A 21,125-nucleotide genomic window follows, 5' to 3' on the forward strand; every position below is an offset into this window, starting at 1 on the left:
TAAATAATTTTTGTTTCTTCTCCTTTGGGTAGTGCCATTACATAACTTTTTTGTATTTGACCCACAGTTCTTGGATACTCTGTTGTGGCTTTTATTTATTTATTTATTTGGTCTTTTTTTTTTTAACATGTATATATCTTATTTCAAAATTTATATTTTAGAATGTTAGGCAGTGGAGATATCTGATATGTTTATACAGTATCTATCCCAGGTCTGATCTTACATGTATGTTTTCTATATTTTACAGATGGAGTTTATAGAGAGTGATGCATATTGCTTATGGAGCTGTGGTGTCCTAGGGATTCATGATTATTATTATTTGATATGTTTCTCTCTCCTAAAAATGCTATTCAATCACATTTGCAAATGTGCATAAGTAGAGTAGAGGTACTAGAATATTGAGATTATAATGATAAACCTTAATGATGGAAATATTCTAGAGCTTAAGTTAGATTTTGTTAGAAGTCAAATATTTGTATTATTAACATAGCCTAATTGATGTTGCATTTATGTTTTTGCAGATTGTTCCCTCTGTATAAGAAAATTTTTGTCCTATAAAACAAAATGTCCAACTTGTTTTGTGGTGAGTTTTTTTTTCCTTTTTGTTTTAAAAGAACTTATTCATTTGGTGCAAATATTTTTGCTTCATGTTTACATAAAAGCCCACGGGAAGATGTGTAATTATTGAATTAAGCTGTATGACAGGCATTTTCAGAAAGGACCTCTATAGCACATATGGGAGAACTTGAACTTTGTTCAAATTTTTATGGAGATTTCTGATAACCTAAATGTAATTTAGGAGGTAAAAACTAATTTTAAGGTTAGAACGTAGCACTCAAAATCATAAGACCCATGTTTTTACAGTTTTTCACTATTTATAGTTTTTCACATTGGGTAGACAGATGGTAGGATTATTATTTATTTGCAAATGACTGATGTAAGTATTTGTGCAGAATGCAAAGATTCATGGCCCTGTTGCTGAACCCAGCCTAAATGGTTTCTTACCTCTTTCCCAAAGCAGGCCTTCAGGGACAACACTAGGAAATTTGTTGTTAGTGGTTTCTGAAGCTTTTCAAGTAGTGGAAATGGATAAAAAGGTAGGTTAAAATGGAAAATAAACATAAGTAGAAGTAAAGAAAAGTAAGAAAAGAGAGTAAGGTCAGTTAGGACATTTGGACTAAAGGGTTTGGGTTTTAGTTTGATGCCTCTGGTAGGCACGAGGTGTCAGGACGTCACTGAACTTCTCTGAACTATGTAAAAACCCCGTGTAAGAAATGACAGTTTGTTTCTTGAGTCTAAGCTCTTACAATTTAAGACACACTATCTTTGTCAGGATGATATAGTCACAGAGATAAACTGTATGCCATTTATGCTAAATAACTACTGGATTTACCATTTTCCTCTTGGATTCATAAGAACTAATCTTGTTTTTAAGCTGTCTTTGTACTCTAATGTCTCTCCCAATATTATCACTTAAAAGAGCATCTCTTCTGTTCCTCAGGGGAAATTTTTAGTAAAGCTGAGTGCTGGCATTCTTGCTCATATTAGGTTTTATCTTAGTACAGAATGTATTTATCAGACTTCAAGTCAGCTGATGCTGATTCATTGTTTTTAAATACCATATTAATATGAGATAAAAAAACTTTATTTTCAGCCTTTCCTGGAGGACTTAATGGGATGGGCAGTCTCAGGAGGATGGGTCACACATTTTCAAAAACAAGATCATGACAAGTAAATTATTGTTTCTGACCTTTTCCCATCTGTTGTTTTTCTTTTCCAGACAGTCACAGAGCCAGACCTGAAAAATAACCGCGTGTTAGATGAACTGGTAAAAAGCTTGAATTTTGCACGGTATGATACTTTGTGACTAACCCCTAACTACCTTTGCCCAGTGTCCCCTCTTTACTCTGCACTTCGGGGATTAGGGATGCAGGGTTGCATATTTGGGTTAAAGAGGGGGAGTTATTAATTACACATGGACGATTTAAGGGTAATGGGATTTTCTCCCTTTACTTAACAGAAATCCACCTGTTACGAAAAATGAGTTTAAATGCGGACTTCCACACTCACTCACTTGGGTACTACAAAGATATTCCAGCTTTATTTTTTCCCCTGCCCCAGCCCTAGAGTCAGCCATTTTCCCAAGGAGCCCTGGTTCCTTTTATTGGAGAGTGATATTTAGAAATCAGGATCTGGGGTGGGCTATGTTTATTATTACTGGGATATCATAGCTTCTAGGCCCTTTCAGTGGACAGAACTGGGGAACATATGCATGCATATTTGTGTACTAACCCATGTATATATACACATCTGTAATTGTTTCTGTAATCATTACATATTAATCCATGTATTCTTAATCTGATTTACTTAGCATGTTTAAAATGGCACGCCATGTGAAATATGTAGTAGGCACTTTATTAAACTCAGAAATGTAACTTTACTTCTTAACAGTCAAATGCATGATGGGGAAGGTGAGTTTGGTCACCCAAAGGGATAAAAAAAGGCATGTTTTACCAAACAGTATCTTGAATTATATTTAGTTTTAATCATGCAGTCAAGCAGAAGTTTTTATTAGGAATATACTGTTTAGTTAATAGGTGCCCATGTACTTGGAGGTATGTTACACTGCTTCTAAAAATGTAGAGATTTCTTCCAATAGAATCACATTTATTGATCCTAAAAAATGATTGAATTTAGTACTCTGAACTTAGTCAATATGATATTCCACAAATTGGCTGGTTAGTTATTTCCCTAGGCAAAGTCATAAAAAGGTGGTATGCTTTCCTAGATTAGGAAACCCTGAGATTCTCTGGTTCTCATAATTAAAGTTTTTGCTTTTTAAATTGTAAAGTCTGTCACCAGTTAGTCTTTCAGTCAGTTAGATTTTGAAGTCGGAGAAAAGATGGAGTCATGTCTTTGGAAAGGAACTTTTGCGACAATAGAATTGTATATGAGGGCTTATTTATTTTTCTTTAGCTAGTACTGAAAGCATAACCTCCCTGCTAGGAAAAAGGGGATGTTACAAAGAATAGCATCTGTTTATGGAAGAGGAAGGATCAGTATCAGTATCTTTGGGTGCTAAAGACCTTTTGGAAATTTAAAGGGAGGCCTTGAAAGGATTGAACTCTCCCCTTCCATCCTCCCTCCCCAAAGTAATAGGCTAGTTGATCATGACAATGGGTATGGTGGAGTGGGAAGCATTATTCTCTGTAGATTTGGTGGAGATTTTTTTTTTTTTTTTTTTTTTACAGAGACAGAGGGAGAGTCTGAGAGAGGGATAGACAGGGACAGACAGACAGGAACGGAGAGATGAGAAGCATCAATCATTAGTTTTTCATTGCGCATTGCAACACCTTAATTGTTCATTGATTTCCTTCTCATATGTGTCTTGACCGCGGGCCTTCAGCAAACCGAGTAACCCCTTGCTCGAGCCAGCGACCTTGGGCTCAAGCTGGTGAGCTTTTGCTCAAACCAGATGAGGCCTCGCTCAAGCTGGAGAGCTTGGGGTCTCGAACCTGGGTCGTCCGCATCCCAGTCCGATGCTCTATCCACTGCGCCACCGCCCGGTCAGGCTGGTGTGGATTTTATCATTTGCTTCTCCCTCTGTTTACCTTCTCGGAATTGCCTTTTGGTGAACATTCCTTGGACGTTTGTCATATCTAAAGCACTGTAGTATCTCATTTGCAAAATTAGGGATAGAATTCAAGCTGATCAGTTTCATTATTTGTTTAAGATCTGGTTTAAGATTGATGAGGGAAGAGGTTTAATTTTATGACAAAATGTAAGATATTTATATCATTTGTTGATTTTGTTTTTTCCTGTCTCTCTATTGCCATTTTATGACATTTAAAAAAATTTAATACTCTAAATGAAATAACAAAAGGTATTGGAAATAATTCTAAAGGTTGTCAGACACAGGCTGACACGCACATTTTACATTTTTTTCTAATTTTTGCCTTTTATTTTCAAAGAACAAGGGCTTTTTTCTCGACTCAATTTTATTTAAAATAATGTTCTTAAGAAACTGTAGTGTTGAACAAAACTTAATTCAGATATTCTCCTCTTAGTGGAATGCCATTCTTGACCTAAGTAAGGAAATATTGTTTCTATATTTTTGCACAGCAGTCAGTCTGCATTTACATCATTATTTTTATGAATTAAGAGTGTAGAGCATAACTTAGTACTTTGGTCTATTCACTATTGAGGTATGAATTTTTCTCTGTGTATTTACTCCACGTTTAAGAATTTAAACATTTAGATGATAAATGGAATTGATAATTCCCTTGCTATCTCACAAGAATATGTAGACTATAATTTCACCTTTTCTTGTGCTGTAGTTTAAGGCAGTGTTTTCCAACTGCTGGCCCGCAGACCCGTCTGCCAGAAATTTTGTTCCGATCTGTAAAAGAATTAACCACTTTATTGTTGTATGAAGATTATAGATCCAATGATCTCAGTTGAGTTCGCTTGTACTTAGAGTGATTTCTGCCTCAGTAGTCCCCCAAATAATTCTTCTATTGTCACTGGCCCTCAAATGTAAAAAGGTTGAAAACTATTAGTTTAAAGCATCCTGGCTTCAGGTACAGACAGAACTAGCTTCCAGTGTTGGTCCTACTTGTTCTGATATGAGTATGATCAAAACATTAAACCTCTTTGGCCTCTGATCTACATCTGAAAAATGGGAATGCTATTGTTGATACTTTGAGGGATTGCTGTAAGGATTAAAGATGAAGAGTTATACTAAAAGATTCCCAGTATAGTACCTGGAGCAAAGGAACCTACAAGAAGATCCCTATTAGCATTATCATATGTATTTTACCTATATTTATATTGTGCTGCCCTATTATATGTGGATGCCCTAAGGTGCTGAGGAGAATTTGTGCTTTGGTGGGCCTCTGCCGATTTAATCAAATGGTACTAGATTGTTCTTTGCATGTTTCAGTTCAGAACAAGTACTTGCAGGGATTTTTACTAGTTACTGAAGTCCATGGACTTGCTTGCATGGATTTTAGAACTACCCCTGTGTACACAAAGACCTATTTTGACCCTTGGTTCTTCTTAGCTCCTTTATAAAGAGGTAAGGTTATTTATTGTATAGTTAACAAATGGGCAAGATTTAATATTCTAAAGTCCATAATTTGGCCAAAAAAACAACAAACCTGTATTTGTGACAAATGCCTTTAGGCACTGTAATACCAACTCATTTCCATGTATATTGATAGGAGTGATGGAAATTACAGGAAAAATGACCAATTCAGTTGAACTCTAAATATTTATTTTGGAATTAATATTTTTACACATATTTAAAAAATATTTTTAAAGCTTTATTAAGATATAATTAACATAAAATAAGCTGTTCATATTTAAAGTGTGCTTAGATAAATCTTGACGTGCATTCATGTGAAATTATCACAACTAAGGTAATGGACCTGTCCATTACCACAGAATTTCCTTTCTGCCTCTTTGATACCTCTCTCCTGATCCTCAGACCTCCATTCCCAAGCAAACACTAGTTACTAGTTACTATAGTAGTTTCTGTTACTATAGTTTGCATTTTCTAGGGTTTTATGTAAATAGAATCATAATTTTGTACTTGTTACAAGATATGGATTCAAATTGACAGTTTTTGCATGTAGATATCCAGTTCTAGCAACATTTGCTGAAAAGGCTGCTCTTCTATTCTTAGTTTGCTGAGTGTTTTTATCATGAAAGGGTATTGAATTATTGTCAGATGCTTTTCTGTATCTGTGGAGATGATCACATGCTTGCTTTCCTTTGTCCAATTAGATGTGTATCACCCTTGCATTCCTAGATTAAATCCCATTTGGTTATAGTATATAATCCTTTTTAAAAAAAAATACTTTATTCATTTTTTAGAAAGGAGGGGGGGAGAGAGAAAGAGAGAGAGAGAGAGATAGGGGAGGAGCAAGAAGCATCAACTCCCATAACTGGGCAAGCCCAGAGTTTCGAACCAGCGACCTCAGTGTTCCAGGTCGATGCTCTATCCACTGTGCCACCACAGGTCAGGCTATAATCCTTTTTAATGTGCCATCGGATGTGATTTATTAGTACTGTATTTTCTTTTTATTTAAAAAATTAAATTTAATGGGGTGACATTGATCAATAAGAGTACATAGGTTTCAGGTAAACATTTCTATAGCATTTGAACTGTTGATTATGTTGTGTACCCATCATTCAAAGTTTAATCATCCTCTGTCAATGTATGTTTGTCCCTCTTTACTGTCCCCCTCTACAAACCCCTCTCCCCGGTAACCACTTCACTGTTGTCGATGCCCATGAGTCTCAGTTTTATATCCCACCTATGTATGAAATCAATACAGTTCTTAGCTTTTTCTGATTTACTTATTTCACTTAGTATAATGTTCTCAAGGTTAATCCATGTTGTTGTAAATGTCACTATGTCATCATTTCTTATGGCTGAGTAGTATTCCATTGTATATATGTACCACATCTTCTTTATCCAATCCTCTAACGAGGGATACTTTGGTTGTTTCCAAATCTTGGCCACCATGAATAATGTTATGATGAACAGGGGATGTGTATGTCTTTGCATACCAGTGTTTTTGAGTTTTTTGGGTAGACACCCAGTAGAGAGATTGCTGAGTCATATGGTAGTTCTGTTCTTAATTTTTTGCCCTCTTAAAGTTATGAGGGTGTTAAGGAGAGTGATCCTTTACAATAAAATGCCGAGTCATACTCAGTACCATCAGAGATGGTTTCCACCTCATTGAGAGTGAAAGTCTAAGTCCTCTCAGTAGCAGGCCTCTGCTTTCTGCAGAATAGATCCCTCTCCGACTTCAGCTCCAGTCACAGTGGTCTTCTTTTTTTTTTTTTCCCCCCACGGTGGTCTTCTTGCTGTTTCTTAGACATGTTAATCATACTCTGACTCTACTAGGGTCTTTATATCTACTGTTGGTTCTAGGTGAAACAGTGTTTCCCTAGATATCTGCGTGGTTTAGTCCTCCACTTGCTTTGGACTCTGTTCCTCATGGGTCATCTTCTTAGCGAGGTCTACTGTGACCGTCCTGGAGCATCTGAAGTTCATCCCCACCTTGTACACGGCTTCCTCAGCTTCATCTTTTTCCATAGCAGTTTTCACTTGTGTATGTGTGTCCGTCCCCTCTCTCCTACTATAGTGTAGGCTTCATGAGTACAAGACTATTTTGTTATCTGTTATACTTCCACCGCCTAGAGTGACAGGCACTTGAAGACATTAATGAATTTTAATTTTAGCATGGGGCATAATTTTATCATTGCAGCACTAGAACTATCTATCACATTCTTTATTGGCATGTATTGAAGTTAGAGAGCAGAAATAAAATTCATCTGAATTGTGAATAAAGCAGGAGCTGTAAAGATACACACACCCCTGTGGTAATGTGGCAGTGGTTTACCAGTGACAGTTTCATCCATTAATTGAATACTTTGTGTTCTACTTTGTCATAATAAGATGAAAGCTTAAAGTCTTTTCTGTACTGAATCCAGATCCCAGAAGGAAAAGGAACTCGCTGATTGTGGGTCTGTTTTTTTGTTTCCTCTCAAAGGTAAAGGTAGTAAGGTCCTTAAGTTTTTCTTCTGTCCTCTTATTGCAGCTTTTATTTATTTTGAAACATTTTATTATGGAAAAGTTCAAACTTATACAAAAGTAGAGCAAATAGTTTAACGAACCTTCATGTATACATCACCTAACTTAAAGATTTATCAGCTTGTGCCTGGGATAAAGCATCAATCTGGAATGCTGAGGTTGCCGGTTTGAAACCCTGGGCTTGCCTGGTCAGGGCACATAGGGGAGTTGATGCTTCCTGCTCCTCCTCCTCTCTCTTTGTCTTTGTCTCTCTCTCTCTCTCTTTATCTTTGTCTCTCTCTCTCTCTCTCTATCTCCTCTCTAAAAATGGAATACATAAAGTCTTAAAAAAGAAGATTTATCAGCTTATGGACAATCTTGATTCTTTTTTTTTTTTTTTTTGGCACGTGTTTGCAAGAGAGAGGGACAGACAGGAAGGGAGAGGGATGAGTAGCATTAACTCATAGTTGTGTCATCTTAGTTGTTCATTGATTGCTTTCTCATGTGTGCCTTGACTGGGGGCTCCAGCCAAGCCAGTGACCCCTTGCTCAAGCCAGTGACCTTTTTTGGGTTCAAACCAGTGACCATGAGGTCATGTCTATGATCCCACACTCAAGCTGATGAGCTCGTGTTCAATTCCATGACCTTGGGGTTTTGAACTTGGGTCCTCAGTGTCCCAGGTTAATGCTCTATCTACTGTGCCACTGCCTGGTCAGGCCACAACCTTGATTCTTCTACACATCTACTCACCTTACCTTAACTCTGATTATTCATTTAAAAATATTTAATGTTAATATTTAAAATATTAGATATGCCTATTAGTCTCAGCATTCAGATTATGACGGCAATGAAGTAAGACATGAAGCAGGATATCTTGATGTAAATATATGTAGAATTTTTGTAAATTTCTGTAAAACTGTGAAGTAGAATAATTACTGCTTTTTCTTTTTATATCATTTCCTACTCAGTGAAGTAACTAATCCCTAGGTGACATGAGTGTTCATGGTTTTATGGACTTGAGGAAAATAGAGAAATGGAAATCCTATCAAATAATGTTATTGTGGTAAATGTTTGTTCTTTTTCTATGAGTCTTTAGATTTCAGGTAGTAATATATGGGCAATATAGTCCCCACTTCCTTATTTGTAGATACTTGGATTGTTTCCAATTTTTGTCTTTGGAATACTGCTGCTGTGAACAGTCTTGTACATGTCCTTTGGTGTGTATTTCTTTTGATATGTATCTAGGACTGTAATTGCTAAGTAAAAGGAGGCATTTGTTTATTTGTTGGTATCTTTAAAGCTAGTTTCCAAATTATTAAGATTAATTACACTTCCAGTAGCAAAGTATGAGAGTTTCAGTTGCTCCTTGGCCTCACCAACACTTGATATTCCCAGTCTAATTTTAGCCTTTTTGATTAGTATATATTAGTGAGACTTTTGAAAGTATTTTTATTATTTCTTAAATTTTAAAAACTGTGATACAATATATAATGAAATGAGTATAGGAAGTTTTATCATTGAATTTTGATAAATGCATGCATTTATGAAATTACCATCAGTCAGAGTATAGGACATTTCCATCACCATAGCCCCCTTTTTCTGCTTGTAGTCAGTGGCCACCTTCATAGAAATCAACATTAGGTTTCGATTCTCATAGATTGTTCTTAACCTTCATATAGATGGAATAATCTTACTGTATGTGTTTATTCTTTCCTTTGCTTCACATACTGTTTCGGTTATTTGTTGTTGCTTGTATCAATATTCATTTTTCATTACTGAAGAGTATTCATTATGTGAATATACAGTTTCATTATTTATTCATCTATTGATGAATGTGGATTGTTTCCAGTTTATAGCTAGTATGATCAAGCTGCCATGAACATTTGTGTAGGCATCTATTTTCATTACTTTTGGGTATATATCTAGGAATGAAATTGCTGGCTTACAGGGTAGATGGATATTGAATTTTATAAGAAATTGGCTGAATTCTGTAATTGGGTTGGACCACACCTACCTGTAGTGTAGGAGAGTTTCAGTTCCATCCTGGGCAATATTTGGTACTGTTACTATTTTTAGTTGTAAGCGTTCTATTGGGTGTGAAATGGTAACATTGTGGTTTTAATAGCAGACAAAATAGACTTTAAGGCAAAAAATATTATGAGACAAATGCAAATTAAACCACAATGAGATATTATCTCATACTACTCTTTTGCCTTAAAGGCTATTTTGTCTGCTATTAATATTGCCACATCAGCTTTCTTTTTTTTTTTTTTTTTCATTTTTCTGAAGCTGGAAACAGGGAGAGATAGTCAGACAGACTCCCGCATGCGTCCGACCGGGATCCACCCGGCACGCCCACCAGGGGGCGATGCTCTGCCCATCCTGGGCGTCGCCATGTTGCGACCAGAGCCACTCTAGCGCCTGAGGCAGAGGCCACAGAGCCATCCCCAGCGCCCGGGCCATCTTTGCTCCAATGGAGCCTCGGCTGCGGGAGGGGAAGAGAGAGACAGAGAGGAAAGCGCGGCGGAGGGGTGGAGAAGCAAATGGGCGCTTCTCCTGTGTGCCCTGGCCGGGAATCGAACCCGGGTCCTCCGCACGCTAGGCCGACACTCTACCGCTGAGCCAACCGGTGCTTTCTTTTGGTTAGTATTTGCATGGACATCCTTTCCCATGCTCTTATTTTCAACTTTCCTGGGTCTTTATATTTAACGTGTTTTCTTTTAAACAATATATAGTTGCATCTTATTTTTCAATTCAGTCTGACAGTCTTTGTCTTTTAACTGGAGTGTGCAGTCCATTACATGTAATATGATTACAGTTTACCATACTATCTGTTTTGTTTGTCCATTTTTTAAGTATTCGTCTTTTCCTGCCCTTTTGTTGATATTAGAATATTTTTATTATTTTATCTTCTTTGTAAATTTTTACATTATTACTTCTTAGTGTTGATTACCCAAGAAATTACAAAATATACCCTAAACATATTATAGTGTAATTATGCATAAATCAGTATTTTTATTGTGTCCTGAACAATGCAAGAACTTTATATTTGCATTACTTAATCACCCCCCCCTTTGCTCTGTTTTAAGAGATCTTATTTCCATGTTATAAATTATGTAAGATATTATCATATTAGTATTGTTTTCAAAATAGTCAGCAGCCTTGTATTTAGCTACATTTTTATCTTTTCTAGAATTGTTGATTTTTTTTATGACAGAGACAAGAGAGAGACAGAGAGGAACAGATAGGGACAAACAGGAAGGGAGAGAGATGAGAAGCATCAGTTCTTTGTTGTGGCACCTTAGTTCATTGATTGCTTTCTCATATGTGCCTTCATGCAGGGGGGGGCGGCTACAGCAGACTGAGTGACCCCTTGCTCAAGCCAGATGAGCCCATGCTCAAGCTGGCGACCTTGGGGTTTCAAACCTGGGTCCTCCATGTCCCACTGTGCCACCACTTGGTCAGGCTGAAATTGTTGATTTTTGTGCTTTCATCTAGGATTATTTTCCTCCAGCCTGAAGATTGTTTTAAAAAAATTTTTATTTATTCATTTGTAGAGAGGAGAGAGAGAGAGGAGAGAGAGAAGGGGGGAGGAGCAGGAAGCATCAACTCCCATATGTGCCTTGGCCAGGCAAGACCAGGGTTTTGAACTGGCGACCTCAGCATTTCCAGGTTGACGCTTTATCCACTGTGCCACCACAGGTCAGGCTGAAGATTTCTTATGTATAGTATTTCTTGCTTACTAATAAGGAATTCTTTTGGCTTTTGTTTGCTTTAGAATGTCTTTATTTTGATTTCATTTTCAGTGGAAATAGAATTTCATTTTTGTTCTGTACTTTAAAGTTGCTATTCTATTATCTTTTTGCTTCCTAGTTTTATGAGTGTGTCTCTGTTTTGCTTGTTAGTTCATTTTCATTAGATTTCTCATTTGAGTGAAATCATATGGTATTTGTCTTTCTCTGAGTGGGTTATTTTACTTAACATAATACTCTCCAGGTCCATCTATTCTGTTGCAAAGGGTGCAGTTTCCTTCCTTTGTTAAAGGCTGAGTAGTAGTCTACTGTGTAAATGTAGTGCAGCTTTTTTATCTACTCATCTACTGATGGGCACTTGGGCTGCTTCCAAATCTTGGCTATTGTAAATAATGCTTCAATGAACACACGGGTGCATATGTTTTTCTGAATTAGTGTTTCGGGTTTCTTCAGATATATTCCCACCAGTAGAATTGCTGGGTCAAAAGACAGTTCCATTTGAAATTGTTTGAGGTGACTTTATACTGAGAAGAGAAGTCAATGATATTTCTTACTGTTGTTCCCTTATATCAGTAGTTCTTACCGGAGCGTGATTATTGCCTTTTTAGCCTCTCCCCCATGGAACATTAGGTAATATCTGTTTAAACTTGGGTTGTCTCAAGCTTGTTGGGAGGGAAGTCTACCACTGATATTTGATTGGGCACCTTAGTTGCTTCTAAGCTTCCTACAAGGCACAGAACAGTTTCTTAGAACAAAAAATTATCTGACTGAAATTGTCAGCAGTGCTAAGATTGTCTGAAGGGCAGTGTCTAATTTTTTCTGGTTATTTATAGGATTTCCTCTTTATTTAGTTTTTAATTTTTTTTGTGTGTGTATTTTTCCGAAGCTGGAAACGGGGAGGCAGTCAGACAGACTCCTGCATGCGCCTGACAGGGATCCACCCGGCATGCCCACCAGGGGGCGATGCTCTGTTGCAAACAGAGCCATTCTAGTGCCTGAGGCAGAGGCCACAGAGCCATCCTCAGCACCCGGGCCAACTTTGCTCCAATGGAGCCTTGGCTGTGGGAGGGGAAGAGAGAGACAGAGAGGAAGGAGAGGGGGAGGGGTGGAGAAGCAGATGGGCGCTTCTCCTGTGTGCCCTGGCCAGGAATCGAACTCGGGACTCCTGCACGCCAGGCCAACGCTCTACCACTGAGCCAACCGGCCAGGGCCTAGTTTTTAATTTTTTAATGTTTATTTATTGATTGCTTTTAGAGAGAGAAACATCACTTGTTGTTTGTATTATTTTTGTATTCATTGGTTGATTCTTTTATGTGTCCTGCAAACTCCCAACCTTTGCATATCAGGATGATGCTCTAAGAAGCTGAGCTACCTGGCTAGGGCTTTCTCTTTATTTTTGATTTTTCAGCTGTTTGATTATGATATACTTTTACCTTTTCTGGGATGGATTTTAATTCCCTCTTGCAATACACTGTCTCTTTGTCCATTTTTTAATGTTTTTATTTATTTTCTTTAACATGTTCATCATAGTTACTTTGAAGTTTTTATCTTCTGATGTTGTTCTTTGGGTCACTTATGGATCTGCTTCCATTAGCTTTTTTAATTTTTTTGACAGAGACAAAGAGAATTAGAGAGAGACACAAATAGGGACAGATAGACAGGAAGGGAGATAGATGAGAAGCATCAGTTCTTCATTGCGGCATTTTAGTTGTTCCTTGATTGCTTTCTCACATGTGCCTTGACTGGGGGGCTACAGCAGAGTGAGTGACCCCTTGCTCAAGCCAGCAACCTTGGGCTTCAATCCAGCAACCATGGCATCATTTCTATGATCCCACACTCAAACCAGTGACCCAGAGCTCAAGCTGGTAAGCCTGTGCTTAAGCTGGATGAGCCCATGCTCAAACTGGAGATCTCGAGATTTTGAACCTGGGTCCTCCATATCCCAGTCTTATACTCTATGCACTGTACCACTGCCTGGTCATGTTCCATTGACTATTTATTTAAAAATTTTTTTTTTATTTTTTAGTGAGAGGAGGGGAGGCAAAGACAGACTCCTGCATGCGCCTCAACCAGGATCCACCTGGCAAGCCCAGTAGGGGGCGATGCTCTGCCTATCTGGGACCCTTGCCCACTGCAACTGGAGCCATTTTTTAGCACTTGAGTTGGAGGCTGTGGAGGCCATGGAGTCATCCTCAGCACCTGGTGCCTACTCGCACCAAACGAGCCATGGCTACAGGAGGGGAGGAGAAGAGAGAGCGAAAGAGAGAGAGTGAGAGGGGGAGGGGTAAGGATGGAGAAGCAGATGGGCACTTCTCCTGTGTGCCATGGCCGGGAATCGAACCTGGGGCATTCTGGGCCGACGCTCTACCACTGAGCCAACTAGCCAGGGCTCGACTTTTATCTTTTGGTTATTGACTACTTTTCTTGGTTCTTTGCATGTCTAGTAATTTTTAATTGTGTGTTGAACATTGTGGGTAAAATATAATTAGGACTATGAGTTATCTTTTTTTGAAAGATGTTGAATTTTGTTCTGATAAGCAGTTAAATTACCAACTCTTTACTTTTATGCTTTCTAGTCCTGGTTTAGTGTTGTTTGGTCTGTTTCAGTTTTATTTATATTTCGAGGGTGTGGTCCTTCTTTCTAAGGTGTGGCCTTGCTGTGATTACAACGGTCTCAGGTCTTACACCAAGGTCTCCCAGTTTAGGACTAAGATTCCCAGTAATTTTCTATCACCAACCCTTGGAATCTCAGCTCCCAGTGTCTGCTTCCTAGCAGGTCTTCTGGTTTCATCTTATGCTGGTGCAGCCATGGAGAGGATCAGGAATTGACAAAATTGTTTAAGCAACATCTGGGGTTCCCTTTCTATGGCTAATGCCTATTCAGTGTACTGTCCCTCCAATCCTGGCTGCCTTTGCCTGGAACTCGAGGCTCTGTTCCCTCTACCCAGTGAGATCACTGGTCTGTATTTTTTTTTTTTTTTTTTTTTGTATTTTTCTGAAGCTGGAAACGGGGAGAGACAGTCAGACAGACTCCCGCATGCGCCCGACCGGGATCCACCCGGCACGCCCACCAGGGGCGACACTCTGCCCACCAGGGGGCGATGCTCTGCCCCTCCGGAGGTGGGGGGGTCACTCTGCCGCGACCAGAGCCACTCTAGCGCCTGGGGCAGAGGCCAAGGAGCCATCCCCAGCGCCCGGGCCATCTTTGCTCCAAGGGAGCCTCGGCTGCGGGGAAGAGAGAGACAGAGAGGAAGGAGAGGGGGAGGGGTGGAGAAGCAGATAGGCACTTCTCCTGTGTGCCCTGGCCGGGAATTGAACCCGGGACTCCTACACGCCAGGCCGACGCTCTTCCACTGAGCCAACCGGCCAGGGCAAGATTAACTGCTTTTTAAAGTAAGTTATATTGCTTTGTATTTATTTTATTCTAGAAGAAATGTTTTGGTTTGGTTGTCATTATGGAGTAAGTTCTGTATTTCATAGAAATAAGTATTAAGTGGGAAAATAGCTTTTGTAAGTTAACTTATTACCCATTACTTGAGGTCTTAATTATCTTTTTTTCTTGTGCTCCAAGGAATCATTTGTTGCAGTTTGCCTTAGAGTCACCACCACCCATTTCTCTTGCTTCCTCCTCTTCAAAGAACCTTCCTGCCAAAGTACATACTCCTGTAGTCTTCAGACATTCTTTAAAGCAAGGAAACAGGTTAATGGAGACTTTCTTGATCAGAGAAACTGATGGTTCTACATCAGAGTTGTTGATAAATGAGAATAAAAGCAAATTCACCCCTCAAAAAGAAGTGAGCACTTCAGCAAAGACCAAAGAGACACCTTCTTTAGAAAGGACAGCTTCAGGAATTGCAGATGCCACTGTTCCTGAGACACCTTCTACATCGACTTTGAAACAAATTAATAAAGGTAGGAAATTATTCTCACATGTGGATTTTCTCACTTAATGGAAATCTCATCTCACACGACATAAGAATAAATAAGCAGCATTTTTGAAGGGAAGGGAGAGCTTGAGGAAAGGGCAAACCAGATCTCACCTTAAACAACACTCAGAGAATGATGTAGGTAGGAAGTGCTTGTTCCGCTTCTCATAGAAGGGGAGGGGGAGTTCAGGCTGATTGATGCAAAAATGAAACATTTTAATTAGTTCACACTTTGAGTATAGCAGTAGCTTTCTGTTTTTCAGCTTTTAATTCCCTTTTTTTATCCTTCATATTATTTCTAGTTTAATCTTTAAAGAGTGCTTTTTATCTTACTATACTGCTACTTGAACTTCTAGGCTGTTCTGACTGGCTTTTTTAGCCTAAAACAATTCGAACCCTGCCCTAGCTGTTCAAACTTAGTCTCACCTCTACCTTTCAAAAGTCCTCTGCTCTAGCCAAGCTGATCCCCCATTATTCCTTAAAGACATCAGGGATTGGCAGGCCAGATTTGGCTTGTCACACCTGTTTTTATAAATGGAGTTTCTCTGGAACACAGCCCCATCCATTTGTTTACATATTGTTATGGCTGCTTTCATGCCACATGACGGAGTTGACTAGTTGTAACAGACCGCCTGGCTCACAAAACTTGAAACCTTTACTACCTGGCCTTTTACTAATAATGTGTGCCAGCCCCGTTCTGCCCTTTAGACTCTATCCAGATCCTAACCACTCTTTGGCTATATTAGATAATGTTGATGGCTCATGTCATTAAAGTGTTACAGCACAGGTTTCGGGACTACTTGTATATAATTAGCTTACCTTTTAGGTGAGTGGGTCATCTTGTTTAACCTATTGTTTCATGTCTGTTCTTGCCAGTGAAATTTAGAGGGCCTTTTGGGCAGAAACTCTGTCTTTAGACATCTTTGGTACACTCATAGCACACACAATACAAGGATATTAGTGGTTGTTAAATTTTGATTGACATTAGTGTATTTGTACTCAAATGTTTAAATTTCTTAAGAATATGTGAATTTTACTTGCATTTCCTAGCATGCCTTATATACTGCTCACAAAAATTAGGGGATATTTCAAAATGAATATGAAATGATGAAAAAAGAAGTATTTGATAGTTTTTATTAAACAAGAACATCAGAAAAGCAAATGACAAGTCAAAGAAAGTTGTTCAATTATGCAAATGAGATGCAAAACCAACTTTTATTTCATTGGTGAAAATGCACTATACACAAAAGGCTATAAGTACTGGGGTATCTGCACGTTACCCGATCCCCTAATTTTTGTGAGCAATGTATTTTGGTCAGTTTGTCAATTCACAGTTTTTTTAAAATTAAAAAAGTTTTTTTAAATTAATTGATTGTAGAGAGACAGAGAGAGAGAAGCATTCATTTGTTGTTCTACTTAGTTGTGCATTCATTGGTTGCTTCCTGTATGTACCCTGGCTGGGGATCAGACCACAGCCTTGGTGTTTCAGGATGACGTTCCAACCTGCTGAGCTAACCGACCAGGGCCCAAGTCACAGTTCTTTTTTTTTTTCCCCCCCAGAATGAGAGTGGGATAGACAGGGACAGAGGGACAGACAGACAGGAACGGAGAGAGATGAGAAGCATCAATCATTATCATTAGTTTTTCATTGTGCGTTGCAACACTTTAGTTGTTCATTGATTGCTTTCTCATATGTACCTTGACCGCGGGCCTTTAGCAGACCCAGTAACCCCTTCTGGAGCCAGCAACCTTGGGTTCAAGCTGGTGGACTTTTTGCTCAAACCAGATGAGCCTGCGCTCAATCTGGCGACCTCAGGGTCTCGAACCTGGGTCCTCTGCATCCCAGTCCAACACTCTGTCCACTGCGCCACCTCCTGGTCAGGCCCAAGTCACAGTTCTTATGGTAGTGTTTTTGCTTGATAGTTAAATATTTTCTTCTAGCAGAATCATTTATTTAAATGAGATGTTGCAATGAGCTGTAACACAAAGATGAAATAGGCCGTGCTGCATTAGATCTGTGCTGCTGCTCCACCTGATCTCCCCTTCTTTCCTGTTACCCGTGGTGGCCTCTTGGCCCCAGAATAGCTCCACAGATCCCTGCAACTCCATGAAACAGTTTGAGAATGATTGCATTTCCTAATTTTAACATACAAATGAGAGCTAAATTAAAAATTTGTACCACTGATAAATTGAGCAGTAGTTTTCCTAAACCAGTAAATGCTTTAAACTTGCTACACCACCACCACCCCTTCACCCTGCCCTCAGCCAGGTGTGTCTTACTAAGGTTGCTATGATTGCATCGGCACGAAACGTGGATGAATGGCTCCTAAGGTCTGGGGAACCCTAAGATTAGTTTCATAGTTTGGTCACACCTTAGTAGAGAAGACTTCACCAAAGCATTTTCTGATAAACAAATTTCCAAACTCCTTCTGCAGTATCTTCTTCTAGGCCCAGGATCGAAACTGGTGATTTCTCACAATTCAGTCACCCCCAGGCCCCGGTCTGCCCCACGCCCATTGCCGGGAGGTGTCGTTTTTATTTTCTCTCCTGCTGCTCTAAGTACATGTTAGTGTTGGGATTTTATTTTTTATCTTAATCTCTGGAAGATGCTGTGTTATGTTATTTTTTACCTGTTCTACAAACAATAATGTATTTTCTTTCCTTTTTTAAAAAAACAACAACAGTGGATTGTCCTGTTTGTGGGGTTAATATTCTAGAAGATCAAATTAATAAGCATTTGGACAACTGTTTATCACGTGAAGAGAAGAAGGAAAGCCTCAGAAGGTAAGAAGGTTAGCATACCGTTGAGGGGTTAAGCTCAGGGTGCTTGTGCTTTGTAAACCTGAGGCAAAAATGCCACGTGGGTTTCAGCCTAGTGACGCGTTGTCAGAGCCCTGCCCACCTGCTCCTGCCTCCTCCTGGCAGCAGCCTCTTCCGTTCCCTCCTGTTCTCCGTCAGCTCCCACTTTGCAAGATATATGTATATAATTAACTATTGAATTTAATTGCTAATAAAATTTGACGTAACAAGAAATTAGTTATTTATGATTAAATTTTTTTAAAACTTGTTTTCTTCTCTTAGAACTTTAGAACTACCATAAAGCCCGTTAGCCAAAGAAAGCGAAGTTAGACTCAGAATGCAGAACATTGTAAAATCTTTCTTTGGTTCATAGGATGTTCAGAAGTTTTATAATTTCAAATAAAGATTTTTCAAAGCATTTTTTTTTCTCAAATAGACAATTATATACATGTGACATTAAAAGATACAACAGGGTAGGTATGAAATGGAATAATGGCCCCTGCCCTAGCCCCCAACCACCCAGATGGCACAACAAACAAGTTGTCAACTTAGTGTTTGCGCCCACACTTCTGTCCTGCCTCCCTTGCACATCAAGTCACAGTGAGTTATTTATGTAGGCCACTGTTATACACATAATTTATTTAGGAATGAAGTTTTAGTCAGTCATATTGTAGGGTACTAAGGAATCAGTGGTTAATGAAGATAACCGGAAGCTGAAAATTAAAGGGGTCTGATGATGACAGGAAGGGAGATGAGATGGTACTTTGGGAAAGGAATAAACATTAAGATCAAGGAAGATTTTGTTTTTTCAAATGGGAGTTGGCTAAGCCTTCAGTTTCTCTCTGTGCACTGTCCCCAGGGAGAGGGCAGGTGGGTGGACAAGGGCGAGAGGGTAAGAGATGACGTGTCCAGCAGTGAAGTAGTCCTTGACATGTAGGAAGAACCCTTCTTCTGAAACCGGGGCCGGGGGGGACACAATAGGTAATAATTCAGAGAGATTTGGAGAAAGAGAGGCGGGGAACTGAAGAAATTAATGGTATCCGAGAGGTGGGGGTGAACAGAATGGTTGGCTCTTGTGTTTGGTCTGTTTTGAAGGAAAGGACTTAGAAGAGTATTTTTCAAAAACTATGTTAATAAGGCAGGACATTTTATTATTTTTTGTGATTAAAGTGTTGTCACTTAATTTTATGAGTAAATGTGGAATGTAAATTTAGGTTCCAATGGACAAACTCAAGTATTATAACTTATAAAAGCTAACATATACAGCATGATGAGGCTTTTATTAATTTACAGCGGAGGGTATTAATTGGCAGTTGTTATATAGTGTTTTTAGCTTGATAGTTAATATTTTTCCCCTAGCAAAACCTTTTTTTTTAGGTGAAATCTTACAGTGAGCTAGAACTTGGTTGTGCTGCATTCAAATCAAGATGGAAGGCCTGAGGGCCTGGGGACAGACTGTGCTGTTCTGCCTGACCTCCCCCTTGGTCCCTGCCTATTATCCGTGGTGGCCTCTAGCCCCCCTCCCCCCAGGTGCCTCCACAAATCCCTGCACAACACTCCTTCCTTGTGGGTAGTTTGTTGACGAGAATAAAGTTTAGTTTCGTTTTTTTAAAATTTTTACAGAAACAGAGAGTCAGAGAGAGGGATAGATAGGGACAGACAGACAGGAACGGAGAGAGATGAGAAGCGTCAATCATCAGTTTTTCGTTTTGACACCTTAGTTGTTTATTGATTGCTTTCTCATATGTGCCTTGACCGTAGGCCTTCAGCAGACCGAGTAACCCTTTGCTCCAGCCAGCGACCTTGGGTCCAAGCTGGTGAGCTTTGCTCAAACCAGATGAGCCAGCGCTCAAGGTGGCAACCTCGGGGTCTTGAACCTAAATCCTCCGTGTCATAGTCCAACGCTCTCCACTGCGCCACCGCCTGGTCAGACTAAAGTTTAGATTATTTTAGGTTACTTTGTTGAGATTTGGACTAAATGATACTGGATCATCCTGAGGATTATTTCCCATAAGCCATGAGAATCTGATGATTTGCCTTTCTCTTTAAAAATGTTTCTTCCCAAAGAAAGAATTGGGAATATTGAAGCTGAGCATTTTCTCCTTGCAGAGTAAGGAATCAGCACTGATCATCTTGCTTGGACTGCTCTTTTTCTAGATGTAGCTATCGTATTTCTTCAAATACATTTAACTCTTTCAGTTAATCCAAAAACATACTTATCTATGTATAATTAAGTTCATGTTCCAACAATGGGTCCAGATCCTGCTCTGGGGGATGCTGTATTCCTGCCACCTGCTCTGCTGTGCAACTGAATCTCTCTCAGGAGAAGACTGGAGCTCTGAGAAGGCCTACATTCAAGATAGTTTTTGGATTTTCTTTAATCCAGTGATTCCTAAATTTATTTCACCCTCAAACCTCTTTGTCCTCATAACTCCTTTCTTGCTAAACTAGTGTTTGTGAAGATACACTTAGGGAAACATTGAACCACATTTCTTTTTAAAGAAATTACATCTTGGTCCTGGGGTCTGGTCACATAAAGAGTCCCTGACATTTATTATTTTTTTTATTATTTTTTTTATTTTTATTTTTTCTGAAGATGGAAACAGGGAGAGACAGTCAGAGAGACTCCCGCATGCGCCCGACTGGGATCCACCCGGTACGCCCACCATGGGGCAACGCTCAGCCCACCAGGGGGCGATGTTCTTCCCATCCTGGGCGTCCCCATGTTGCGACCAGAGCCACTCTAGCGCCTGAGGCAGAGGCCACAGAGCCATCCCCAGCGCCTGGGCCATCTTTGCTCCAATGGAACCTTGGCTGCGGGAGGGGAAGAGAGAGACATAGAGGAAGGCGCGGCGGAGGGGTGGAGAAGCAAATGGGCGCTTCTCCTGTGTGCCCTGGCTGGGAATCGAACCCGGGTCCTCCGCACGCTAGGCCGACGCTCTACCGCTAGGCCGACGCTCTACCGCTGAGCCAACCGGCCAGGGCGAGTCCCTGACATTTAAAAAAGTTTCTCCCCAACACCGTGACAGGCCATTTCTTCCATGTGAATGACACCCCTTAACC

At 39.6% G+C, this 21,125-nt stretch overlaps 1 protein-coding gene across 5 annotated transcripts in view; it reads left to right on the top strand.

The window, feature by feature from the left end:
- The window catches only part of RAD18 (RAD18 E3 ubiquitin protein ligase), a 152,588-nt gene that overhangs the window by 21,081 nt on the left and 110,382 nt on the right, over positions 1–21,125 (top strand). For 2 of the 5 annotated variants that reach the window (XM_066351063.1, XM_066351064.1), the window contains exons 3-6: positions 522–583; positions 1,781–1,851; positions 14,909–15,249; positions 17,948–18,047. In XM_066351063.1, coding sequence (XP_066207160.1) covers positions 522–583; positions 1,781–1,851; positions 14,909–15,249; positions 17,948–18,047 — 574 coding nt within the window. Of the gene's footprint in view, positions 1–521; positions 584–1,018; positions 1,098–1,780; positions 1,852–14,908; positions 15,250–17,947; positions 18,048–21,125 lie in introns of those variants that run through there. The other 3 variants (XM_066351066.1, XM_066351065.1, XM_066351067.1) reach the window with 3 other exon arrangements.

This window comes from Saccopteryx leptura, chromosome 10 (assembly GCF_036850995.1).
Source record: "Saccopteryx leptura isolate mSacLep1 chromosome 10, mSacLep1_pri_phased_curated, whole genome shotgun sequence".
Taxonomy (NCBI): domain Eukaryota; kingdom Metazoa; phylum Chordata; class Mammalia; order Chiroptera; family Emballonuridae; genus Saccopteryx; species Saccopteryx leptura.